This window comes from Diadema antillarum, unplaced genomic scaffold, assembly GCF_040938485.1.
Source record: "Diadema antillarum isolate AM-2024a unplaced genomic scaffold, OU_Dant_1.0 scf00000022, whole genome shotgun sequence".
NCBI lineage: Eukaryota > Metazoa > Echinodermata > Echinoidea > Diadematoida > Diadematidae > Diadema > Diadema antillarum.
Window position 1 is genome coordinate 974,478 of NW_027270911.1, and position 24,803 is coordinate 999,280.

Below are 24,803 nucleotides of genomic sequence, written 5' to 3' on the forward strand. Positions count from 1 at the left end.
TCAGTGGAAGACCATGAAGCAGTTAGTGACGGTATTCATCTTTGTTTCAGAAGTCACGCTTGGCATAAAGGGGCCTAAATTCACAATGGTGGTTTTTAACCAAATTCACAGTTTAAATCCAGTCCATGGACTAAAACAAACGAAAAATAAACCAGCGCAATCATATATTCTAGCGCAATCTTACATCGTATCTAGCGCAATCATACAGTGGCGTGCACTCATTTTTTGATGTCTGCTGGCGTACACGATGAGTCACTTGCATTGACGCAATCGAGATTTGCACACATTCACAAAGGACTAGATTTAAACTGCCTTTGTAAATTGTGGCTTAGGTGTTTTATGGAGGCTGATCCTCACCTGCAGCTGGGGTTGTGGGACAGTGCTGAATGCGTCGGTAAGGTCCTTGACCACGCCCAGCGACACTGGGGTCACCGATAACTGCAGCTTGTCCTGTGAACTGATGATGATGTAGTTGGCCATCGTCTCCACGTCCGTGACCTCTGTGTCACTGTCAAGGTCATCTGGGCAAAGGTCACAGGGAAAATAATACTCAGTGTCAAATGACACTCGTACCTGACGCCACTCGACTAATGTGCATGCGCATTCAACTCAAGTTTTTACTCTCACTGACGACATGTGCAAATTCATTTATCACCCTGGTTAGGCTTCCAGGGTAAGGTGTTGGGATTATTCATCAATGATTTAAGGTTTTAGAGACCTGACATGCTGCTCTGGAGCACAAAAAAACCCAAACTCACAGAAAAACAGCCTTTGAGCTCTACAACACATTTGTGCTGCAGAGAACATACGATTCTCAGTAACTTTTCGGTTACTGCCATTTGTCCCGTCTACTGTCCTTTGTTCCATCAAGGCTGAGAGTTGTCATGTCTATTAAACAACATTTTCCGCCTTTTCTTTGAAAAAAATGAAAAAGCCAGTAAAACAATAAATCAGAAGTGTCACTGAACAGATCTCTTGCAAGCTACTTTTGTTTTGTTTTGTTGTTTTTCTTTAACTAATGATCCTTGTGTCAGGTTGTTTTTATTGCAATTGATTGACAAATTATTAACATTAATCTACACAACTGTGAAGTACACGCTGCTATATAGGGGATCATAACCATCATTGAGTGGAAGCTCAGTAGTCTGGTGGATATGACACCTGTCTAGCAATCTGAGACCAGAGGTCTCGAGGTTTGAGTCATACAACCTGAGTACATACAGGCCCACGATTTTATCATGGCCATTAATCAGACATTGAATAATTGGTGTTTATTCATGTCGATGAGGGGCAATTTGTCAAGTCAAGTTGCAATACTTTTCTTTTCTTTGCACCATGCACTGTACTGAATCCTGTTCTACTGCCCTCTACAGTTGACCCACTGCCAGTGGAAGGGGTGTCCTCACCTCTTGGTTCGGAGCTCCCTGCTGAGTATGAATTCCTGGCTGACGATGATATGCCACTGTCTGAGTGACCAGCATTCAACCTGTTCCCCAGTGGTAGCTCCATCCTGCCTCCTCCGTCGCACTCTGTCCGCCCTTTTTGTTCACAAAAACAAAATAAGGAAGTATGACCATCAATGATGACGTCATGCTTAGGAGAAATATACGCCAGTGTATATATTTTGCACACACACAATTCCGCATAATAAAATTTTTCATTTTTGTATCTAAATTTTCTGTTACTTAAAGAACCTGCATTGTATGTTTTTGTGTCAGTAGTGAAATTTTATGTCTTGTACTCTGTGTGAAAACACGTATCATGCTCTTGAATATTCACCTTTTGTGAATAATTGATGAAATTAAAGGAGTACAAAAAAGCAATCTCTGTGTCTTGTAAGTACATTTTCAAGATGTAGCCACTTTTAATATGCAAAATTGATTACTGTAGTACCACTGCAGCAATTCTTTTGAAAATTTTCTTCTCAATTTTCATATTCTATATTTCCAAAAGTTTATAACAATTCATGCAGCGATGCCCTGAGAAAAATTAGAAAGTTGTTAAAGTTTCATGTACGCAAGAAGTTTCTGGTTTTAATAGTATCACACAATTCCTTCTCGGTCCATCTGGTATACATGATGTCATTCCGCCTTTTCCTATTAAAGATTTGGGACCATCTTACCTGCCGCTGCCTCCTCCTCCTCCTCCGAGTCGCTGGTGAAGATGTCCCTGAAGACGTGCTCCACCCTGTCAAAGAATCCACCCTCCGTCTCCTCCTCCTCATTCTCTGACTTGCTCTCCTGAGGAGGGTGCCTCTCCTCGTCCTGAGGGCTGGCGATATCTGGCGATGAATGATTGATTGAAAATTATGTTGCATTCAACAACGGATGCATTTAATGAGACACATGTACCTGTCAGCAGGTGAGGAGAGTACCCTAATACTTCAAGCTTTGCATTTCGTTCCTGGACAAACTTTGCAGCAATGGTATATTACTCAACTGTGAGGTGAAAATATATTGCTGTAGCAGACACAGAATGAAACTGTGTCATGTGAAAGCAGGAAAGTATGACATACACGAAATCAGGAAAGAGAAACAGAAAAATTGTGCTGTGGATCTGAGGAGAAATGGATATCTGTAAAACAGGATAACAACAATGTTGAAAGGAAAGCAGACAGAGGTAAAGTAAATCAGAATAAAAACGAGGGAAATTGTACAAGAACAAAATGAGAGGATATATTTGTTGACATACATCATAAACAATACTTCTCCTCCTCCTCCTCATCATCATCATAATTATCATCATCACTCATCTATCATTACTGTCATCACTGTCATAACCACCACCACCACCATCAACATCCTTTTCATCATCATCATCATCATCATCATCATCATCATCATCATCATTGCCACCATCATCACCATCACCATCACCACCATCATCATCCTTGGTTCACATTGTATGTGATCCCCTGCCTACCACTGCTCAGGAAGCTGCTGCTGTAGTGACCATCCCACTCCAGCTCAGTCTCGCTGTTGGTGTCGCTGTCTGAGTCAGTCTCCGTCACGGGGTAGGACCCTGGGCTGTGGACCAGCTGTATGCCTCCATCCACACTGTCCCTGGGTCCCTCTGGGTTTCTGTCTCCCATGCTGAAGCACTTGATGGGGTGGCTCTCTGCTCTCGTTAACTGTACAGGAAGGGGAAAATGTTACCAAACAAATGAAAAAATGATACAAGTTGATAGTAGATATGACATTTACACCCATACAGCTACGTGCACATTGGTCACATTCTGCTCATCCAAGTCCTCCCCCTAAAAAAAAAACACACACACACACACACACACACACACACACAAAATTAAACTATACTAAAAACCACATCTCACACTACATGTATGTGCAGCATCTTCACACCCATCTTGAAAACAGCAGTTCAATTGTAAGTGTAAGATCCTGCATCTTAGCCCCACATTGTCCTGTCTGTGTACAATGGGTACTATATTGTATATTATCTTAACCCGTTGAAGATGAGTCCCGAGTATACTTGGGCAGGTGTCTATGGGAAATATGTGTTACAGCAAGATCAGTCCGTCCTCAACGGGTTAGCATTTCCAGCTTCCACATCGTGTAAGTCAGACCAACACATAGTTTCTGGGTTAGAAGGGCATTTCAATGCATGTTTTCTTTTCTATAATTGCATCCCACACCTATCTACACAGCTATAAAATGTACAACACCCATATCTTGGATCCAAGCCCTACACAGACATTTCCACGTTAGATGAGTGCCATCATTCACTTCCAGGGTGTCAATGACAACATCACTCAAGGATTGCAACAGGGACTCAAAGAACCACACATTAAGTAGACTTGACTCACCCTGGCTGTGAGTTCCCACAGGCGGTAGTCGCCCTCCTTCTCCATGACTGGTTCCACGACTGGCTCCCATACTGACAGCTTCTCGTTGTAGGAGGACACCCCAAGCTGAAGCTCTGCCTCTGATCGCAACTACCCCCATCACAAGAGCAAGCAAAACACATCAATGCAGATAGAATAACATTCAGAAGGTGTTCTTCTGGAGGCACAGAGTTTTCACTTGGTGGTGACATGTCATTTCAAATTCAGTATAATTAAAGCTTTTTAATACACAACTGCTTTTCGGTCAGAGATGTATATCACTGGATTTCCACCTCTTTCTGTGATAATAGTCATGATCATCATGCCTTTAATTTTGAGTATTCACTTGGAGAAGCAAGATAAAAAGCCAACGCATTGCAGTCTGAGGAACTCAGAGAGTTTAAAAAGTGAAAGTGTAGTTCGTAGACAAGAACTTTCACGTACATTTTCAATTTCAGAAATCTTGGCTCTTGCAAAATTCTCGAAATTAAAATGCATGTGAACATTCCATTCCAGAGTATGTCATTGGAGTCTTCCATTTTAAACTTTAGTGCATTCCTCAGAGGAATCTGATCTTGTCTGATGCACAACACCAATACCACAGGAAGTAAAAAAGAAGAGGAGAGAGAAAAAAAAGAGAGAGTGAGAAAGAGAGAGTGAAAAAAGATACAGTGAGAGAGAGAGAGAAAAAAAAAAGGGCAAAGAACAAGAGCAAAAGATAGATAGGTAGACAGACAGATAGACAGATACAACCTGTAGATAGATAGATAAACAGATAGATACAGTGTAGATAGATAGATAGATAGATAAATAGATAGATAGATAGATAGATAGATAGATAGATAGATAGATAGATAGATAGATACACTTGTAGATAGATACAGTGTAGATAAATAAAAAAAGACAGAAAGAGAGGACACGTCTGACAACACAGCACAAAATATGAAAGTGTTTAAAATCAGAATTCTAACATCCCATTGTTCATGCCTGTATATCAAAGTATGCTAAAAAATGGATTCCAACATGCAGCAAGATATCTGCCAACAGAGTTTCACTGGGTACACGCCGAGTTCCATGATAGACCAGTGTGGCTGACGCAAGAGGTATACTCACGTTGTAGGACCAGTCTATGACGGAGCCCTGGAACCCACAGGTGAGTCTCAGCAGGGCCACGTGGTCCAAGTTCTCCTCCAGCTCCAGGTGGACCTCCAGGCGCGGGACCTGGACCTGGATCTTCTGACGGGGCACTGTGGACGGCTCCGGGGGAGGGGCGAAGTCCACCATGTTCTTCATGCTTCCTGCAGGGTGGTGGTGGGTTGGGGAGGGGGAGTAGGGAAGAGAGAGAGGAGGGGTGTCAGCACTTGTTTTGAGTACTGGTACCATTTTGATTACTACAAGGATCATGCTTCATTCAAGACTACTGTATACGCCATATATTTACATAGTGAGTCTAAATTTTCACGAATTGGGACTTCCCGACAAGTTCGCGAGTGGGTAAATTCACGATTGTGGAGTAGTCCTGAACAGAGAAATGTATGCGTGCACGAGTCAATTGCCAACATGTTGTCACTGTCTTGATTACTGAATACATTTTTTACCTTTCCTCTTGTGGAATCCATGAGAAAAGATGGGTTTGGGTGTCCACATGTCTTCATGTTCATAGTCCTCCAAAAGCTGACGATTACTGGCAGGTTTCTGCATCACAGATTGAAGGGAGAAAAAATGGTTGAAGAATAAATGTAAACAGGTTTACTTGACTGTGCTATCCTTTATAATATTCAATCGGCTTCACTATCGGGGACTACATTCATGTCTTTATTACTATACAGCAATATTTGCACTTCTCTTCACTACTGAAGGATAGTGCTACACAGAATATCCAGCACAATGACCATACTCTTTACACAAAACACAAAATAGATTCAAGGGGGGGGGGGGGAATGTGCAGGTGTTTTAACAGGTGTCTTTGTATTACAAGAAGGACATATGAAACTTGATTAGCAAAACCAGATATGAGTAAGATAACTCTATACTTACTGTCCTAACAACATTTTCATACTGCACTTATGCCATTTATTCATTGTGAAATCCACTTACAAATAATTTTGTTGATTATTGTCATCCAGTTATTCATACAAATTAATATACATTTAATACAAATTCCTACAATGATGCTGTTTTCGGTCTGACTGTGATGTCGCCTGTTCTGTCTGAATTTTACTCTTTTCACTATAAAAGCCAAGCTAAACGTGATGTGGACTTACGCTTCAAGTGAGTTCAAATTGCCCTGAACTATTGTGAAGGGCTCCCCCCCCCCCTTACCTGGGTGACCGACGTGAGAGCTTCGACCACGCCCCTGACGACGTAGGCGACACGGGGCGACACGTGGAGACAGATGTCGGTGACGTCAGCTGTCATCATGTCTCCCTGCTCAGCGTTTGTCACCCTGGTGAAGGTCACAGCACAGGGCTCTAGAACCTGCATGGTGACAATTAAAGGAAGTGTTAACCTTGACCCCCTGAACTTGAATACAGTGCACTCCTGTCATAACGAACATGGTTATAATGAAATTCCAGTAACAACGAAGTAAAAATGCAGGCCGCAACATTATCCACTGCATGCATTTTTATTGTTTATTCGTTTGGTTATAACAAAATATTTCGATATGACGAAAGAAATCTGTCAGTCCCGAGGACTTTGTTACATCAGGAGTCCACTGTACTGGTAAGATAGAATCAAACTACAAAACAATGCTAAATCTCAATACAGACACTGAAACATTGTCAGATCCACAAATGATGGCACAATTAACTACAAGAATAAAATTGGTGGTTAACTTATCAATCTTACAAACCAACAGCAACAAGCAAAATTCTTGAAGATTAAATCATCCTGCAATTAACAGCACAAAATACAAAGCCCAATCTAATAATTCTCAGTCATCTTTTCCTGTTCTTCTAATGGCAACATATTGATAAAAATTAAAGGCCACATTTTGGAGGAGTCTTCTGCAGAATCTGTGAGACTTGGCAGCTTTGCAACTAGTATGCAATGACATCCACCTCCCTCTGAATAGACCTTCTGTGAATACTGATTTTATTAGATGAAAGGGTGTGGACACTGTCAGTGCGTACCTGGTAGGCTGTCTTGAGCGCCTGAGAGTAGACACAGGAGAAGAGCTGCATGCTGGAGAGATTGGCCACAATGTGCTGCTGAGTCTCGGAGCTTTGGTACTCAAAATTACCCACCGTCTTGAGGAGGATGGGGGGGGGGGAGATGGCAAGATAGAAATATGATGGTAAAATGGGAAAACATGCCACTTATTCATCATGCAGTTATTTTAATAGAAGGCACTAGGAAAATATCTAGAAACACTGCTCTGTATTGTTATCTGAGTGTAGGAGATAGCATAATGTCCACTTATCTAAAAGTGAAAAGATGTGCCATATTATGTCTTTCCTAGAAGATTGATGAATTGTCTTCTGGCATCAAAATGTATATGCACCTGTTCAGAGGAGGATCCAGAGGGGAGAAATATAAGGAAAAAAATAGGGGAGGGGGATTGTGCGCCCCCTCTTCTTCAGAATTCCTGGATCTGCCCATGCCTGTTGGTAATACTGTTGATATTAACCAAAGTTGAAAAAATGGGAAAATGGCTACATTAAATTTACATTATGTTCAAGGCAGAACATTCTGAATAAACTTAAAACAGAATTTGAAACGGAGAAGATCTAGAGTTGTACATGAAGGCCAATCAGAAGTGGCAACAGGCACATTACAACACTCATACAAATGGGATGGGGGAGGGAGGGTTGGGCAGAATGAGTCATTACCTGGAATACTAGACACTGGCTGTTCTGACTGGTGGGCTCATCAAATAGCACGACCTCTGGCCTCCGCAGCCGACCTATGACCTGCAGTGACCTTCGAGGGGGTTCTCTGGGAGCTGGTGCTTCTAGGTTCAGACCCTCGGACCGGCTGACGCTCTGACCGACCGGACCTTGGACAGACAGTGTTCTGCAGGGTGGGGGAAAGGAACCAATACATACGGAGCATTTGGTAACTTTCAACATATCAGACAAGTTAAGAAATATTTTATTCTAGTTCTGATTGATATTTTCTGCATTTGTCTCTGCATTTGTTACTCTTTCATACAATCAAAAACACACTCCCCGTCATCTTTCTGTTGCCATTTCAGCTTCTCTGTTGACCGAGTTGAGCAGAAGGATGAAGTGTATTCAGTGAAAGTATGAGGAAAATCTGATCATCCACTTGGATGTTTTGAATACAGCGTGTATCTCAAAGTTTGGGTTAATTCCATGTACTTAGTCCTCTAGATGGGCACTCTGCAATGAATCATGATGTCACAATAGTAGAAACAAATTTCACAAGTCTTAATCTTTCTCAATGTCCACATTGCTCTTACTTTTTTAACGCAACATTCTATTGAAGGGAGCTATTGTTGCCCATGTCTTCTGAGGGCAATAGGTCATTTGCTTTTTCAGTGTTCCAGAAACCCCCCCCCCAAAAAAAAAAACCAAAAAACAAAAAACCTTTGTATTCTAAATGCTATAACATAACAAACTATCATGGAGTTTGCTTAATCCACAGGTATATTTGGGGAAACCTCCCCTTTGAGATCTACTGGTAAGATGGCTGCAAGAATTGTAGCTCCATTTCCCTCAAACTGTTTTATACATTGATACATTTTTGTACTTATTTCAACCAATATTAACTTTCTGACTTTAACATTGAGGCTTCCTCAAAGTACTTGACATAAGAATATTGCATGGTACTTAAAAAAAAAAAATTGAGGGCTGAACAGAGAGCAGTACCTTGATGTCTGCCTGGATGTCTGGCCCACACTCGGACTCAGCGGTGACTCGAGCTTGCTCTGTGTGAGGGCGCTGCTCAGGAAGTTGTAGACAGCGAGAAGATAGTGCACAAATATGTTCACCCTCACACCATCAATGGTGAACTCGACTGGAGAGGAAGCAGATTTTGTGAACAGATACTTGGTTTAAATTACTTCACTTTCACACTGTTTCAATTCATTAGATTACTGAACAATTATAATATAGATATTTACTGAAACACACTATAACGGGTAATCTTTTGTGCTCTCCATCAGTTTTTAATGAATATCTGATATTTTGTAATTATATGAATATGAAGATAATTACTGAGAATACTACATATGCCATATACATTGTATTTTGCAGTGATTTTATTTTCATGTAAATTTCCTCAGTCATGTGATATACACAATGTACAATGCAAGTGAAATTCAAACATCTGCCTCCATTCACACAAATGCGATCAACAAGGTGGAAAATTGCAATTCCCACTTCTTCGAAAAGGATATGCTCTGATCTGTACTACACTGTAAATTGTCACTCCTGCAACGTGGTTCATGATAGGAAATTCAACCACCAACAAACTAGCCTCAAAAGGTTCCCAATTCACACAGTATTAGGTTTGCAAAAAACAAAACAAAACAACAACAACACAAAACAAAAACATGTATGGGATAAAAAGTCTAAGTGTCAAACTTTTTTTCTTTTAATTCACTTATGCTTTATTTCCATCCAACAAGAAGTAATACATAAAAGTATAAATGACAATTCATATTGTTTAACAATGTGTAAGAAGTACAAGTCATAAAGTACAGTACAGAATATACAGTATGTATACAAATAATTGTATAATGAGAAATCAATGCATACTTTACAATGGTGACAAAAAGTAAAAACAGCGATGGAACAGAGTGATCTACTGAAAGTCAGAGCTTGTAAGATGTGGATCACTCGAAAAACAATATGCTAATGTCGTATATATGCAAAATTTACCTTTGTATGGCTTCAACTTACTTGTTTGCATTTGATTGGCATCCTGGGTGAATGTGACCTCAATCATGGGTGTCACCTTCGTTGACGGTGGGCTAGACGGGGTAGTGCGCAGACGAGACTTCTTGCTGCTCTTTAGGATCAACCTACAAATGGAAAATGGTTACAAATTTGGCGTTGAGGATTTCGAAATCCTCCTACCGGTGATGGAAAGGGAAGCGATTGATATAAAACTAGGTCACAAAATAACCGAATTAATTCTTTATGTAGATACAAATTGGCATTTAGGGATTTGGAAGGAAAGGTTCAATTCATTTTGTCTTCCCCTGAAAAAAAAAAGGGGGGGGGGGAAATGACAGAAGGCTAAAAATGTCATGACATCAAGATTTACACACAGTAACCATAGTTTATCTATGCTTTGCATCAACTCAACACTTGAGTAAACTACACGTATCAAACTGTCATAAAAAAGAAAATGTTTCAAGGGTGATATAACAACAACAGTGTACTACATAAAATCAAAGTATCTTGTACGTCTTATGACTGCTTGTCATACTGTAAAACGAGGAATGTTCGCGTGCATTTTAATTTCGCGAATTTCGTGAGTGCCAAAATTCGCGAAATTAAAATGCATGCGAAAGTTCTTACCTACACAATATGCACTGGATGCCTTTGGCAATTCCCAAAAATTTTATGCTGCAAGAAAGCCCGTCAGCTCCAATTCGTGAAATTTTCATGCCGCGAATATATTGTGTTTTACAGTACACTTTGCATTTGGATTTGTATTCCGCATAAGCTACGAAATGGAGATGAACTATGAAAGATGACCAATGACCACACAGAGTGGTCAGTGGCCGGACTCACTGTCTGATGGCCAGGGGACTATTTGGCCGGATGTCCTCGAGCATGACCGTCTGGACGGTTGTCCGCAATTTCATCGCCCCGTTGCTATAGGCAACGGCCAACCCATTCACCTGCTGGAGCCTGAATCGGGAGAGGCCATTGCGAGGGTCGCGGGACGAGACCCCCTTCCCATTCCTCTGCTGCACAACAATAAAAAGAGATCCAAGATAACAATTCTCAGAGCTATGCAAGAATAGTGACAACACAAGCAAGATTTTCAACTCAGCTTCGTCTCAATATAATGTACACTACCTGTACTGAGACACATCCACTCTAAAATAGCAGATTATTTCACACGGTAATGCGTCCACATACAGTGTTACATTTATGTATCTACATACTGGTAATTTTGGGTGTCTTGGGTGAATGTAGATCAGCTTTACCTTTGTCTCACACAAACTGCTTGATCCACAAAGTCTCACGCAGACTTCAAACCATCTCCACACTGACAATTCATTTCATATCCAAATAGAGATGGAGGGGCTCTGCAGTTATGTACTTGCATTGTTTGCTTGTTTGTTTGTTTGTTTACAACTTCCACCTCCAATGAGTTGTTACCAACAACTCTTACCCCCCCCCCCCTCCCTCTTTTGATGGGGTGCAAGTGCTTTAACGTGTTGAGAATGAGCTTGCAATAACACACACTTCCCATAGACACCTGCCCGAGTATACTCAGGGGGGCATTTCATGAAGCATTCTGTCGGACAAAGTTGTCGGACAAATTTACTCTCAGCCAATCAGATGAAAGGATTTCAGTAGCTTGTAACAGTTTGTCAGAAAAATATCCAACCAAAATGCTTCATGAAATGCCCCCCTGGTCTTGTCTTCAACAGGTTAGTGGAACCCTTAAAAGGCTTACCAGTCTCTGTTCGTTGGTGTACAACTCCAGCTCTGCTCCCTCCATGACGAACTGAACGTAGACAGTCTTCCTGGCTGCAGGGGCACTACTGGGCTGGTGGGCTGGGGGCGCCGACTCCACGGGTGGGGATTCTGAGGCAGTATGGGGTGAGTGGACTTCAGCCTCGGTGGTGACAGGGGTCTCTAAAATAGGGGTGGGAGGAATGCAGTGGATGGGTGAGTAATGATACATTCATCAAGACAAAGCAAACAAACAAACAGACAATATCATGGCTCAAAGAAATGTTGATGAACAGGAAACAAAAATAGCAAACAAACAAAAGAGAATATCTCCTCAATATGTGCTTGTATGTAGAACTTATTCAATCAGTTTTCACACATTTCAAAATTGTGAGTAGTCTACTGTTCTAAACCACAGTCTTGAGGAACATTGTAGATTGTCTTGTCGCATTAACTACACTTTAGTACTATATCGACTAGTTACTCAAACATTCCAGACCTCTTCTTGGACTTCAAAATGTGAATTGGGTCAAATTTTGAATTATCATTTACACTATGAGGATGCTAAAGAAGCAATTCATGCTTAAAGCAAGCATCCATAGGATTGGCAGCTTTACATCCTCTTCAAAGGACTACTAGGTAATAAGGATTAAGTGCCTTGCCTAGAGGTACAACCACAGCTCTTTGGGGACTTGAACCAGTGACCTCAAAATTGATGGTGCATGGTTTTATCCACTGTACCAAAAAAATAATTAAAAACAAAAACATGTTTGTTTGTTTGTTTGTTTGTTTTTTCATCACATTAACCTGCTGAGGAAGGGCCAACTTTGCTGCAACACACATTTCCCTTAGATACCTGGCCTAGTATACTCACGACTCGTCTTCAATGGGTTAATATTATCAATATTAGCATCAGATGCACCTCTGCCGGTTTAAGCTTGTACAAGTTGTACCTCTTGGGTGTGGCAGTACGAGAAAGAGAAAAAGAGGAATCACCTTCTGGAAGTGTCTCTGTTACAACTCTAGAGGGCGCCATCAGGTTCTCGCTCAGTGTGGAGAGAATGGTGATGATGTCCTGTTCGCCAATGTTCACCTGTTTGTTTGTTTTTTGTTTTTTGGAGGACACAATGTTTTAACCTTTTGTACACAATCTAAACATGCATGTGTAATGAGAAAACTTTGAAGGAAACTTCTAAAATGTACAACATGCAAGCTCTATGCACTACAGATTACAAGTGGGTACCTATAAAAGACTGTCCACATCTGATACAACTGAGCAGGGAATCTACTGTATATGGCATTGCTCCATGATGAACTAAATGACAGTCCAAAAGCTACAAATCACAAGAATTGAGACGTTCGTATTGTACAGAGAATACCTTTGAGAGGTGGAAATTCACAGAGCAACTGACCGCACACACATTCAGGCACACTGTAATGCTTTCAATATACAGTATATGTATGTGTGAGAGAATAGAGAACAGGAGAATTTGAGGGATAGAAGTATGTATTAAAGATGACTACATATGAACTACCAAGGGCAGGCTTCTATCAAAATTTGGATGAAACATCCGTCTGTAAGAGATGTCAAGCAGATGATTAATACTGTATCTTTGAAGATCATGTGATGGTACTAATTCAAGTTAAGGTCAAAAAATTAAAAGCATCATCCACACTGTAACATGACACTCATATTCCCATTTAACCGTCATACTATAAAACGGTAGCTTTGATGTTGGTAACAGTGGCGACGGTAATTTTACCAGTGACTGGAGAGAGAGGTTTGGCAGGCATCATATTACTGAAATTGCTTCATCAGAGCTTCCAATGACGGAATATGTAATATCTACGCGAATGGTAATTACAACGATGAGTCACAAATGAAACACATAATGATGAACAAGCATTTGGAATCCGTATGCCCTTGAATCAAAAGTAACACTCAACTGCATGTTGAAACACTCTGATTGCTTGTTGATTTTTTTTTAATGACAAAACGGACAATTTCCAGCAAGCAACTGAGTGTGCAATTTCAATGGCACAGACAGTTATTTCAGAATCTGCACAAAATGTAATGATAAACATACTGACATTTTACCTGATCAGTATTGCAACTTGGCCACATGTGTCTGATTCTGCTCAAATTTGTACTCAAAACTACTCCATTACTTAGGTAATTACTTCAACTTCAATTTCAACCATTAAAACAGACCTGCTTTATACAGGGTTGCCTTCTCTAACTTCTAATTTGTCATGATGTTTATAGTTTTTCATTTGTTAGTTAACTTTGTTTTTAGCTGGGGGTGATTTGAGGGGTTAAATTTGCTTCGAATGGAAGAGAAAAACGTAAGAATGGATAGAGAGTGAACCTGAACGATTTCCAGGTTTGCCGTGACCCTGAGCGGATTCACCGCCGCCACGTTGGGGTTGACTGGCCGGCTGAGGTCAACGCGGAGTTCCACGGGTTCGACGATGAGTCGGTAGGAGCCGATGGTCTGATTGGCTTGTATGACAGCTCTGCAAACAACAACAAACAAAATAAGACAGAAAGAAAAAATAATTATTTACATCATACATGCATAGCACTTCAAGTAACCACAAAATTTAATACTAAATTCAAAATTTGATTTTGATACTACAAACATTTATGCATAACATCCTTATGACAGAGAACTAATGAAGTTCTTTATTAGAAAAATCCAAAACAGCAAAATGAACAAAATTGTTGATATCAATTTGGGTGAATGCTAAGCTTGCATCAAGAATTATAATCTACTGTTTGATCCCCTCACATTTATCCTGACATTTCACATTTTTTTTAAATTTGGTTTTTAACGATTGGGTAAGCACAATATTAAAGGTAAAATGGCTACATTCAACCCTCCTAAAACTTGTAAAATCAATTCAGTTCATTAAAAAAAATTGACATTAGATGTTGGTACCAACAAGTAACAGCGCATGATGCGTAAACATAAGAGGGAGTCATTGTGCTGTGGTTGAGTGGGCACTCCTTAAAGTGAAGCAAGAAAAGCTAAAATGTACTATTAATATGGCATAACGGGGTCGATGGATGGCTACTCATAATAAACCAATAACTCACAAAGGGATGCTTTCATTGATCAGTACAAAACATACCTGGAGATCTGGACTGAAGTCAGTCTGGTGGTGATGTACATCATGAGTGGGGCGGTGACGGTGGCCCGCCCATCCGGCGACTCCACCCCGCCCTCTGTGTCGAAGGAGCTGATGATGGAGAGGTTGCCGAGATGCGCCACCAGGGCATGGGCGGAGGTGGGCGTCTCTGGCACCAGCAGGATGGGGGAGCGGATCTTAATGTCGAGGCCCACTTTTACCCCCTTCTGCTGTATGTCATCCACCTGGGGGGAGGGTCGATCAAAGCGTGTGCACACTATGTTACCCACTGATAATCAACCATGAAACATGCACTGGGTGGAATACAACTGTGTATACAGAAACGAGATCTCTTCAAGGTGCAAAGAGTCTAATAAAAGTGAAGCAAGATGCAGAAGTACAATATGTGTTCATGCTTGAAGAGTCTGCTACATGGAGGAGACAGACAAAGTTTTCAGTGTGAATCGACAAACCTTGTCCGTGCCTAGCCTCTTTTCCTCAACCTGAAACAAGGACATTCATTATGACAATATTATGATATACTTATTGAGGATACATATGAAATACAGTAATCAATGTTGTAGATTGATGACAGTCAAGGCAACCACTCGATAATCTTAGATATTAAATATGTTTAATAGAATAATCATCTCGATGTACTTGTTACAGTGACCTGCAACAATAGACTGTGTTATGAGGAATCAACTGAATCTACAGAAATGTATAAGGTAACAATTTGATGATATAACAATATCAATGAATATTATATTCATAGGTGAAGGTTATTTTTCATTAAAAACTGTCAATATTCTAATTCAAAAACAAAAAAATACAAGAGACCCGCGGGTCTAGCGCTCACCTGAGTATCGCAAGTTCACCTTTCACGCAGTCACTAATCTAAATTAAAATTTGACCAGGCATTCTCAAGTAGAAGATGAAAATGTACAATAAGGGCCCAATTTTTTAAAGATTCCTTAATTTGGGGGGATTGGGGCCCCCTGGGGCCCCCTGGGGCCCTCTGGGTGGGGCATGGTGCCCATTTTGATAAATTGAGATCCTGACCCCCTAGGGATGCTACCTGCCAAGTTTGACAAAAATCCATCATGAGGTTTTCAGGAAGAAGATGAAAATGTACAATTCAGGCCCCCATTTGGACCCTTCCAACCACCCCCCCCCCCCCCTACCCAAGAGGGGCACCCCTGGATCTCCTATGAACAAACTTCAAACTACAGTCATTAATGTACTCACTCATAATATTATCTCAGCTCTATAACTTCTGATTCTAGAGAAGATTTATAAAGATTCCTTCATTTGGGGGGTTTGGGACCCCTGGGGGCCCCCTGGGTTGGGCATGGTGCCCATTTTAACAAATTGAGATCCTAACCCCCTAGGGATGCTACCTGCCAAGTTTGGTGAAAATGGGTCATGGGGTTTTCAAGAATAAGATAAAAATGTACAATTTAGGCCCCATTAGGACCCCTCCTCACCCCCTCCCCTGGGTCCCAAGGGGGGCACCCCTGATTCTGCCATGAACAAACTTGAAACTACAGTCATCAATGTACTAACTCATAGTATTAACTTAGCTCTATCACTTCTGGTTCTAGAGAAGAAGATTTTTGCGGATTCCTTAATTTTGGGGGGTTTGGGCCCCCTGGGGGCCCCCTAGGTGGGGCATAGTGCCCATTTTAACAAATTGAGTTCCTAACCCCCTAGGGATGCTACCTGCCAAGTTTGGTGAAAATGGGTCATGGGGTTCTCAAGAAGAAGATGAAAATGTACAATTTAGGCCCCATTAGAACCCTTCCCCACCCCCCTCCCCTGGGTCCCAAGGGGGGCACCCCTGATTCTGCCATGAACAAACTTGAAACTACAGTCATCAATGTACTAACTCATAGTATTAACTTAGCTCTATCACTTCTGGTTCTAGAGAAGAAGATTTTTACAGATTCCTTAATTTTGGGGGGTTTGGGCCCCCCTGGGGGCCCCCTGGGTGGGGCATGGTGCCCATTTTAACAAATTGAGTTCCTAACCCCCTAGGGATGCTACCTGCCAAGTTTGATGAAAATCGGTCTTGGGGTTTTCAAGAAGAAGATGAAAATGTAAAAAGTTTACGCACGACGCACGACGGACGACGCACGACGGACGACGGACGACGGACGACGGACGACGGACGACGGACGCCGGACGAAGGGCGATCGCAATAGCTCACTTGAGCCTTTGGCTCAGGTGAGCTAAAAAGCAAACAATAAGCCAAGCAGTTTTCAGGAAATAAGTACTGTGTGCTACCATATTTGGTGATGAAACTGTATCCACCTGTTGATTTTTAAAGTTCTACAATGTATATACTTGTCAGATACATATCTACATATAAATAGATTTATGTACACATTTTTTTTTTCTTTTTGTACACAGCCTTGGATAAAATCACATTGGAAGAATGAAGTACCAGCTCAAACCTTGGCTGAATACAAGTTAATTGTAGAGTCAAGTTTATAGACAATAATTACAGTTTGACTATAAAACTCAATTCATTCATAGCAACAGAGTTTACATGTGTGAGATATACTGCCTGCTGCAACATACAGTACATTGTATCTTTCTTCACAACTACAAACATTTCAAGTAGAGATTAACTGGCATAGGGCCAAAAAAATTCACAGCGCTGACATGGCACGAGCTTAAAGGACAAGTTCACCTTCATAAACATAAGGATTGAGAGAATGTAGCAATATTAGTAGAACACATCATTGAAAGTTTGAGGAAAATCGGACAATCCGTTCAAAAGTTATGAATTTTTGAAGTTTTTGTGCAGTAACCGCTGGATGAGAAGACTACTGCAGTGTGTGAATAACTTAGATGTCACATGCGTACAACAATATAAGGAAAATATAAAGAGAATTTCACAAAATTTCATCTTATGAAAAAAAGTTCACATTCCCCCGACTCGTTACCGACAAATGTTATGGGTAATATTATTCCCCCTGCCTTTAGAAAGAGCCAAGTCAAGTGCTCTTTTATTATGTGAAAAAAAGTGAAAATATGTTGAATTTTCTTTATATTTTCTTTATACTGTTGTACGCATATGACTCACAAGCTGTAGTAGTCTCCTCATCCAGCGGTTCAAACACAAAAATTTTAAAAATTCATAACTTTTGCATCGATTGTCCAATTTTCCTCAAACTTTCACTGATGTGTTCTACTAACATTGTTGCATTCTCTCAATCCTTATGTTTATGAAGGTGAACTTGTCCTTTAAGGCCTATTGGTTTGAACACTCACGGTTTTGACGGCCATGTTGGAGGCCTCTTTGGCCGTTTCTATGGCACCTTGGTTGATGAAAGGCTCAAAGAAAGACTGCATAAGGATGAATATGAAAAGAGAAAAAAAAGAAGGAAAGTTGTAATGAATCAGAGCAGGAATGTCTTTACTTTACAAAATATTGATCTTTCAAACTTTTCCCATCCTTTTAAAACTTTAAGCACTACCAGATTAATGTACAATGTAATATCCAGTATTGCAATTTAAATCATTGGTGACAACACCATGTTACCTGCTGTTTGAACATGCATACTGTATGTGATACTCGTCTGAATGCAATCATGTCCTAATGAAGGGTAAGGCGTACCACTGTTAAATGAGTGCCATGAACTATGCCATAATGAAGGGCCCAACTTAAACTGTTTCCTTCACTGACATATCGGCAAGTAAAAACATCAATTTTTAAATTTTTACTTGCCCAAAGAAAAAAGTACTTGGCAAAAAAACCCCAACCCCCCCCCCCCCAAAAAAAAAACAACAACAAAAAAAAAAAACAACCAACACCAATGCATTTATTGACTCATGACATGTGACTATTGGCATGTGGATCGTATAGCCGGAAGTCACACCTTGCATACATGGTAAATTTGACACGATATTAAAGGCATAATTCACCATTTGCAGATGAAACAAAAACCCAGCACTAGTGCTTTAAAATAGTTCTAAAATGTGAGTTAGGAATAGAAACAACCACTGTAAAAATTTGTATCTGTATAATCAATGTTAAGTATTGTTAAATACACAAAATGTGAACAATAGGTATAATAAAAATGTTTCCAGACTAAACCATCTACAGTTATGGTTTTATGAGAAAAATATTGATATCTCCTTATATTTTAGGCTTTATTGCAAAAATTTGATATGGTAGGATGTTTTGTGATACAACAGACCTACACATATGCATCAAATGTGATATCTTGAATAGTTTTTAAATCACTGTTACCAAAGGTAAACAGGACCTTTAACCTCCACAGAGCCAGAGGAACTGCACTGACTGAAAGAGATCTTCACATTGTAATCATGCTATGATGGCCAGTTTCTGCAAACTATCCACAACTTGAATATAAAGGTTTGGCACATACCACTAGCTCCTTGATGTAGGGTCCTAGCAGCACCACCTGTATACTGCCTAGTCTCAGTTTCAGACTGTAGTCCAGCGGGACGTGGGTGGGGCCCGTGGAGGCCCCAGTGTCTGGTGGGATGATGGTGGGGATGGGCTGGCGTGGGGGCTGCTTGAACTGAACTATCTGTTACGGCGAGAAAACAACAGCAGCAAGTATGGTTCAGTTTGGTGTAATCCAATGTGTTCATAAGATGTGCTACATTTGTTAACTTGAGTGTACTGTAATGTGTTCACCTGGTGTATATTTGTGTTGACTAGGTGTTATGTGTTGAAATGATGTTCTACACATGTTGTGTGCTATATGTGTTAACTTGGTGTTCTTCATATGCAAACTCTGATGGCATTCTGCCCTCTGTTGCCTCCAAGATATGCTCGTTCCTGCACAAATGTAATACAAAGTACACCTACATGTAGTTGCAGTATTAAAATGAAAGTGTTGGGAAACAAAATAATGAAATACTTGGCCCACTTGTGATCTCTGATGCCCTTCAACACCACAAAACCTTTTTACATTTGCTGCAAGGAGTCTATTCAAATCTCAAAAATGGTGAACAAGACTCTCTTTTAGAGTTTCCAATTCTTTGAACAGGCTGCAACCTGTACAACATAAAAAAACTGGTCTGCAATATGAAGTAAACCCATTTACCAGTTTTGATAGGAATTATAGAAAAGCAAACTCTTCCAGAAAATAATCAAACAAAACAATGACCAGGCTTTAATAAACAATTTACACCTACCAGAAAATTAATCTGTACAACTTTTTGTGGATTTTATTAGGTAAGGTCTCATTTTCTTTTTTGTATGTACGGTACTAAAAAATGGGCAAATGATGCCGACCTTCGTGGTTCGCTCCAGGTGACCCGCAACAGTCAGCAAACAATATCAACCAGGCACTTTGTGGCATACACTTGAATGAATGAATTTGGTATTCGGGATAGGGAAAAACTAAAGATTTTGCCTGGCTCACCCTAACATCAATGGCTGTCTGGTCCTGGAGGCAGATGATCTTGGGATAGACAGAATCAGTGACGGCATCCTCAAAGGAGAAGTCTTGCAACCTGGAGAGAGAGAAAAAAAAGATGTCCACACACAGGCAAGGAGAATCACTAGTCTTTCTTTATAGCCTCATATGCGTAGTAATCAAGTCTACCAGCAGTGTATGTTTAACAAATTCCACCATTACTGATACATTGCACATGAAATATACTTGTCATTCTTTCATGGTTGGCAAATCACGTAAGTTTCATACCCCCAAAATGCTCTCAGCTCCAATTCACAAAATCCTTACAGTATAACCAGGTGAAACTGGTGGTCAAGGTAACCTTCTGATGGGGTTTCCCAGGCAGGTAAATACTTTCTTGGATTACCTAGCTTTCAGTGTCATCCTAGTGTCCTTGTCGATGACCGCGAACTGCAGCCCCCTGATGTAGACGTTGCCCAGGGACTCGAAGACATCGGTGAGGGTGACGCACAGGTACTCCATGGTAGCCTCGGCGTGGAACCTGATCACACCCCTTACCGGAGCCTTGGGGGGTACTGGCAGAGTGGCGGCGGCTGTATTGATGGATTATCATCAAAGAAAGTTTCTGGTAATGTTGAGAACTCTTCATAAATTGAATGCATTTCATTCTTACCGTATTTCATTTTTATTCCACAGCGAAGCTCTCTCGACATGAATGCCAAGTGAGGCAGCAATGGCACTTTGATTTCTTGCAGACATGCCCTTTATTTTTTGTTGTCATACAGAACAGCTAGTTCCTTTTTTTATTCAGCAAACAATCATATACATGAAAGTTTCGTTTATGGGCATGTTCAGTCTTAGTTAAGAATTCCCTTTCTTTCTTTACTATGGCACTCAATGGGTTATGGTATACAATTTGTGGGTTTTTCTATTTTTTGCGAATTTTGCGAGTCAGGTACTAGTTGCAAATTCAACAACATGCTAAAATGACTCTAATCTCGACATGACTGTGACATGTATGCGTTCATTTCTCCATTCATTACTGTACTTGACAACTGCACATTTAACCCTTTGAGGACGAGTCCCGAGTATACTCGGGCAGGTGTCTACAATGTATGGGAAATGTGTGTTGTAGAAAAATCAGTCCATCCTCAATGGGTTAAGCACACACAAAATTGTCTGGATGTCCTGATTCGCGAAAAAATAGACCTAGTCTCACCAAATGTGCAACGCACACAGTCAATACAGTTAAAGATGAAAAATACATATTATCTTCATTCTATTCTTTATCTTTATGAAGTGTACACTTTGTATCATTTCGTACATTGAGTATTATAATTTTTCCTCTATCAATTAGTTTGTTTTGGCTCATTTGACTCACATGGCTGAGGCTGTGTGGGTGGTTTAGAGGGCGTCTCTGACGACGGTGTCATCCCAACTTTCTCCGCTAGGGAAATGGAGCTAAGACTAGCCAGGCCATAGAGGGAGAGAAGGGTGGGGTGCAGGTGAGGGGACAGATAGAATGAGAATGAATGAAAACATTTCCCCTCGTTTGGGCAAAAATTTATCATCAACTCCACATCTGACCATCATCCACACATACATTGTACATTTCATGTTGCGTAAGAATTAATGTCTAAACTATAATCTATAAAATACACATGACACATTAATGATCTTTGAGATTTTGTCTGTTGTATTTTTAGTATATTTGTGGACTAAAGTGAATGGCATTGGAACAGGCAGGGCTCTCAAATCACAGAGGGCTACATGTACATTTGCAGACAATATGATTGAGAATACGATGTACAATGTATGCCGCTGTTTCAATGACTTTATAAACAGACAGTTCCATTTTGTGTGTCTACACAACATGATATGTTATATATCTCCTGACATCACTCTACATTTCTCTTGAACTTGGTTCTACAAGGGACATGTATGTAACCATGATTCAGACAAGAATTTATGAGAAGACGAGACCTCCATACCTTGTGATCATGTCCGTTAGGGTTTTCTGTAGGAAGAGAATGGCGGTGCGGTGGAACATGACATTGAGGGCGGTAAAGTGGACCACCACGGCCTGCTCAGTGGATCCATAGTAACCACCGAAGTCTGGGCACTTCTCATCAACCTGTGATAAAAGGGACATTGATTCCAGTTAGAATACTGTCAGAACAGTGACAGGTTGAACATGGTTAAAACTGCCCAACATACACCACAGATCTCATCCAGGAAACTTCACACGTACTGGCTTATTTGATTCAATCTGCACCTTCTGCAATTTTACATTCTCAGTATCATATTTTACATTCTCATTATCATAATCACTGTAATTACATGTCCACAAAACTCTAACAACAAAACAAACTTCATAACGTCAAGACTGTGAAATATCAGAAGATCAAAAGTAGATATGAAGAAACCTGAATCACTATCTAACTTCTTAAAATGGGAAATTCTTGGTTATGATGTTTTAAGTGTGCCATGACAAAAATCACACTAACCAATTTTCTTATGTGCAAGCCTTAGAAAGCATATTAAGGAGAAGGAAAAGAGGACAGTGAGATGTCAACTTTAATGTTAGATTCTGAGAGTAATGCTGCATTTACACCATGTTCCCGGCAGCCACGGCAGCAAGGTTTCAGGCCACCGTGGACAAAGCAGCATGGACGTGAGACGACGCAGTGAGATGGGATAGGCAAACGTGACAGGCCATGATTGCCGTGGATGCTGTATCAGATGTTTTTTAACTGTCAAAAATGTTACCATGGCAGTCCGAGTGCGGAGGAACCTTGTACGCTGTAATTAAATGGAGTGAACCCAACAAAACACGACAACATGTACTAGGCCGTAACAAAACTTAGAGGCGGTCCGTAGCAGGACGCGATGGAAAATATTGATAGTCTAGCCTGACCAGACGTTGTGAGAACAGCGTCTGATAGCTATATGTTCACCAGGACGAGGACTGGAACAAACAAGACTAGAATACGAAGAGGGGAAAACAGGAGAATGTCTCATCTACCCACGGGTGTACTACGTTTCGGGCAAATGGGGCTGCCGGGAACATGGGGCAAACGCAGCATTATACAGACCTTTCTGTACAAAATTGAGATGAGTTCGGTGGTTGCCATGGAACTGATGAGGTGGAGATAGGTGCCATCTGGACCTGAAGAGATGAGGAAAGATTAAAACTGTTGTAAGAGAGCAAAGCCTATATCCTTCTTTCCAGTTTCAGCTCCTTATGTAGTTCAATTTGTTTAGGTTTTTAGACTGTCCCAAATTACCATTGACCTGTACCCATGTACTCTATTTCTTTCTCACCACTCTCATTCCTTTCACATCCATGTTTACAGTTCTCACCCCAGCTCACTGCCACCTCCATCCGGTTTGTTTTCATTGCTAGTCTTGAATAGTGAATTGGGTTCTTTCATTATAGTTGGTCTCTTCCATTCCTGTTACTCCTATTGGTCCTCTTTGTTTATTCAAATATGTAGATATGCAAATACAATTTATGCAAATCATGTTTGTTGAGTTTTGCAGAGGGCAAGTCAGCCTGCAATAACCCAGTGCTCCTCAGGACATGAAGCGTGCAGGACTCATGTTTACAGTCTGCGTCCCTGAACCTGTAGCTATCTGTATACACTGTCATTTGGGTGACTAGTACAGCCATACGCTGTAGCTGTAACTTCAATGCACTTCGGTGTGAAGTTCCACGTCAGTATGTTTTGTCTCCTGAACTAATTCACATACAATGTTTGCCTCACCTTTCTTCTCTTTGTTTTCACCCTTTTGATGATGTATGGTGAGAGAGTCAGTAATTTTTTTTTTTTTTTTTTTTTTTTTTTTTGACTGCTTGGGCTTGGGATTATCATTGTTTCATTATTTTCATTTTCACCACACATTTTTAAATAGACTGGAACACTTCTGTTCGAAGATTACTGCATGACGACGATTAAGGATTCACATACGTTGTACTGTATGATGTGAAAATTCAACAAAATACAATTTGTCTTCTCACAGAACTCCTACAACAAATCTGTAACTCTAAATATTAACCCGTTATTAATCATACAGGCACATCATGATTAACTACATTACTGATACTATTTAAACACCTACTATGTGCCTGAAATATACATTGTAACTCCCCAAAACGGAACAACGCAATTAAACATACATATGCTAAATACAGCATTATATATTTCTCACCGATATGGAACTTGTCAATGACTTGAATACCCCTTAGTCCCATATGTACAGCTAGGCCGTAGGTGCTGACAGCAACGTCCACGCACACAGAGTCTATCCGTAGGCTCAGGTATTCAGATTCACCAGACTCTGTCGGGGAAGGAGGAACTGGACTGGTACTCCTGTCCCCCGACGTCTTCAGAACTGGCAGAACGGATTCGGAAGGCTTGGAAATGGACACCACCACCTAATCCCGGAGTAAAATATGAATGTGCAAAGAGCAAGTTGCATCAGGGAGCCATCAATATTCATTCTTGCATTTCTTCGCTGCATGTGGACACTTAACAGCTGTATATAAACCTGGCAGGCATTACTTGTGGAATAATCATTTCCGTACTATCATAAATGAATCAACATCCCTAGATATTTAGGATATCTCATCCTGAAATATTTGTATTGTAGCAATGTACAGTAACCACTCATAAAGTACATGTACATAATAATGAGAACTAATTCATATAGCTCATAATAATCATCCACAATAATTCTCTATGTACTTTATACATAGAGAATTATTGTGGATGATTATTATGAGCTATAAAGCTCTGTTGCCATACAGTATGTATGAGT

The 24,803-nt window shown here is 40.5% G+C and overlaps 1 protein-coding gene across 1 annotated transcript in view; it reads right to left on the reverse strand.

The window, feature by feature from the left end:
- LOC139730911 (intermembrane lipid transfer protein VPS13A-like) overlaps window positions 1-24,803 on the reverse strand; it is a 74,282-nt gene that overhangs the window by 37,561 nt on the left and 11,918 nt on the right. Inside the window, exons 12-36 of the mRNA XM_071641794.1 lie at window positions 24,195-24,420; window positions 23,078-23,151; window positions 21,974-22,116; window positions 21,364-21,449; window positions 20,389-20,575; window positions 19,989-20,079; window positions 18,981-19,145; window positions 17,860-17,934; window positions 14,584-14,825; window positions 13,818-13,965; window positions 12,445-12,541; window positions 11,450-11,631; window positions 10,552-10,730; window positions 9,712-9,833; window positions 8,677-8,824; window positions 7,675-7,858; window positions 6,976-7,092; window positions 6,164-6,319; window positions 5,440-5,536; window positions 4,955-5,139; window positions 3,824-3,952; window positions 2,923-3,130; window positions 2,123-2,281; window positions 1,407-1,538; window positions 358-521 (exon numbers count right to left, since the gene is read on the reverse strand). Of these exons, the coding sequence (XP_071497895.1) occupies window positions 358-521; window positions 1,407-1,538; window positions 2,123-2,281; window positions 2,923-3,130; window positions 3,824-3,952; window positions 4,955-5,139; window positions 5,440-5,536; window positions 6,164-6,319; window positions 6,976-7,092; window positions 7,675-7,858; window positions 8,677-8,824; window positions 9,712-9,833; window positions 10,552-10,730; window positions 11,450-11,631; window positions 12,445-12,541; window positions 13,818-13,965; window positions 14,584-14,825; window positions 17,860-17,934; window positions 18,981-19,145; window positions 19,989-20,079; window positions 20,389-20,575; window positions 21,364-21,449; window positions 21,974-22,116; window positions 23,078-23,151; window positions 24,195-24,420 (3,696 nt within the window). The remainder of the gene's footprint in view (window positions 1-357; window positions 522-1,406; window positions 1,539-2,122; window positions 2,282-2,922; window positions 3,131-3,823; window positions 3,953-4,954; window positions 5,140-5,439; window positions 5,537-6,163; window positions 6,320-6,975; window positions 7,093-7,674; window positions 7,859-8,676; window positions 8,825-9,711; window positions 9,834-10,551; window positions 10,731-11,449; window positions 11,632-12,444; window positions 12,542-13,817; window positions 13,966-14,583; window positions 14,826-17,859; window positions 17,935-18,980; window positions 19,146-19,988; window positions 20,080-20,388; window positions 20,576-21,363; window positions 21,450-21,973; window positions 22,117-23,077; window positions 23,152-24,194; window positions 24,421-24,803) is intronic.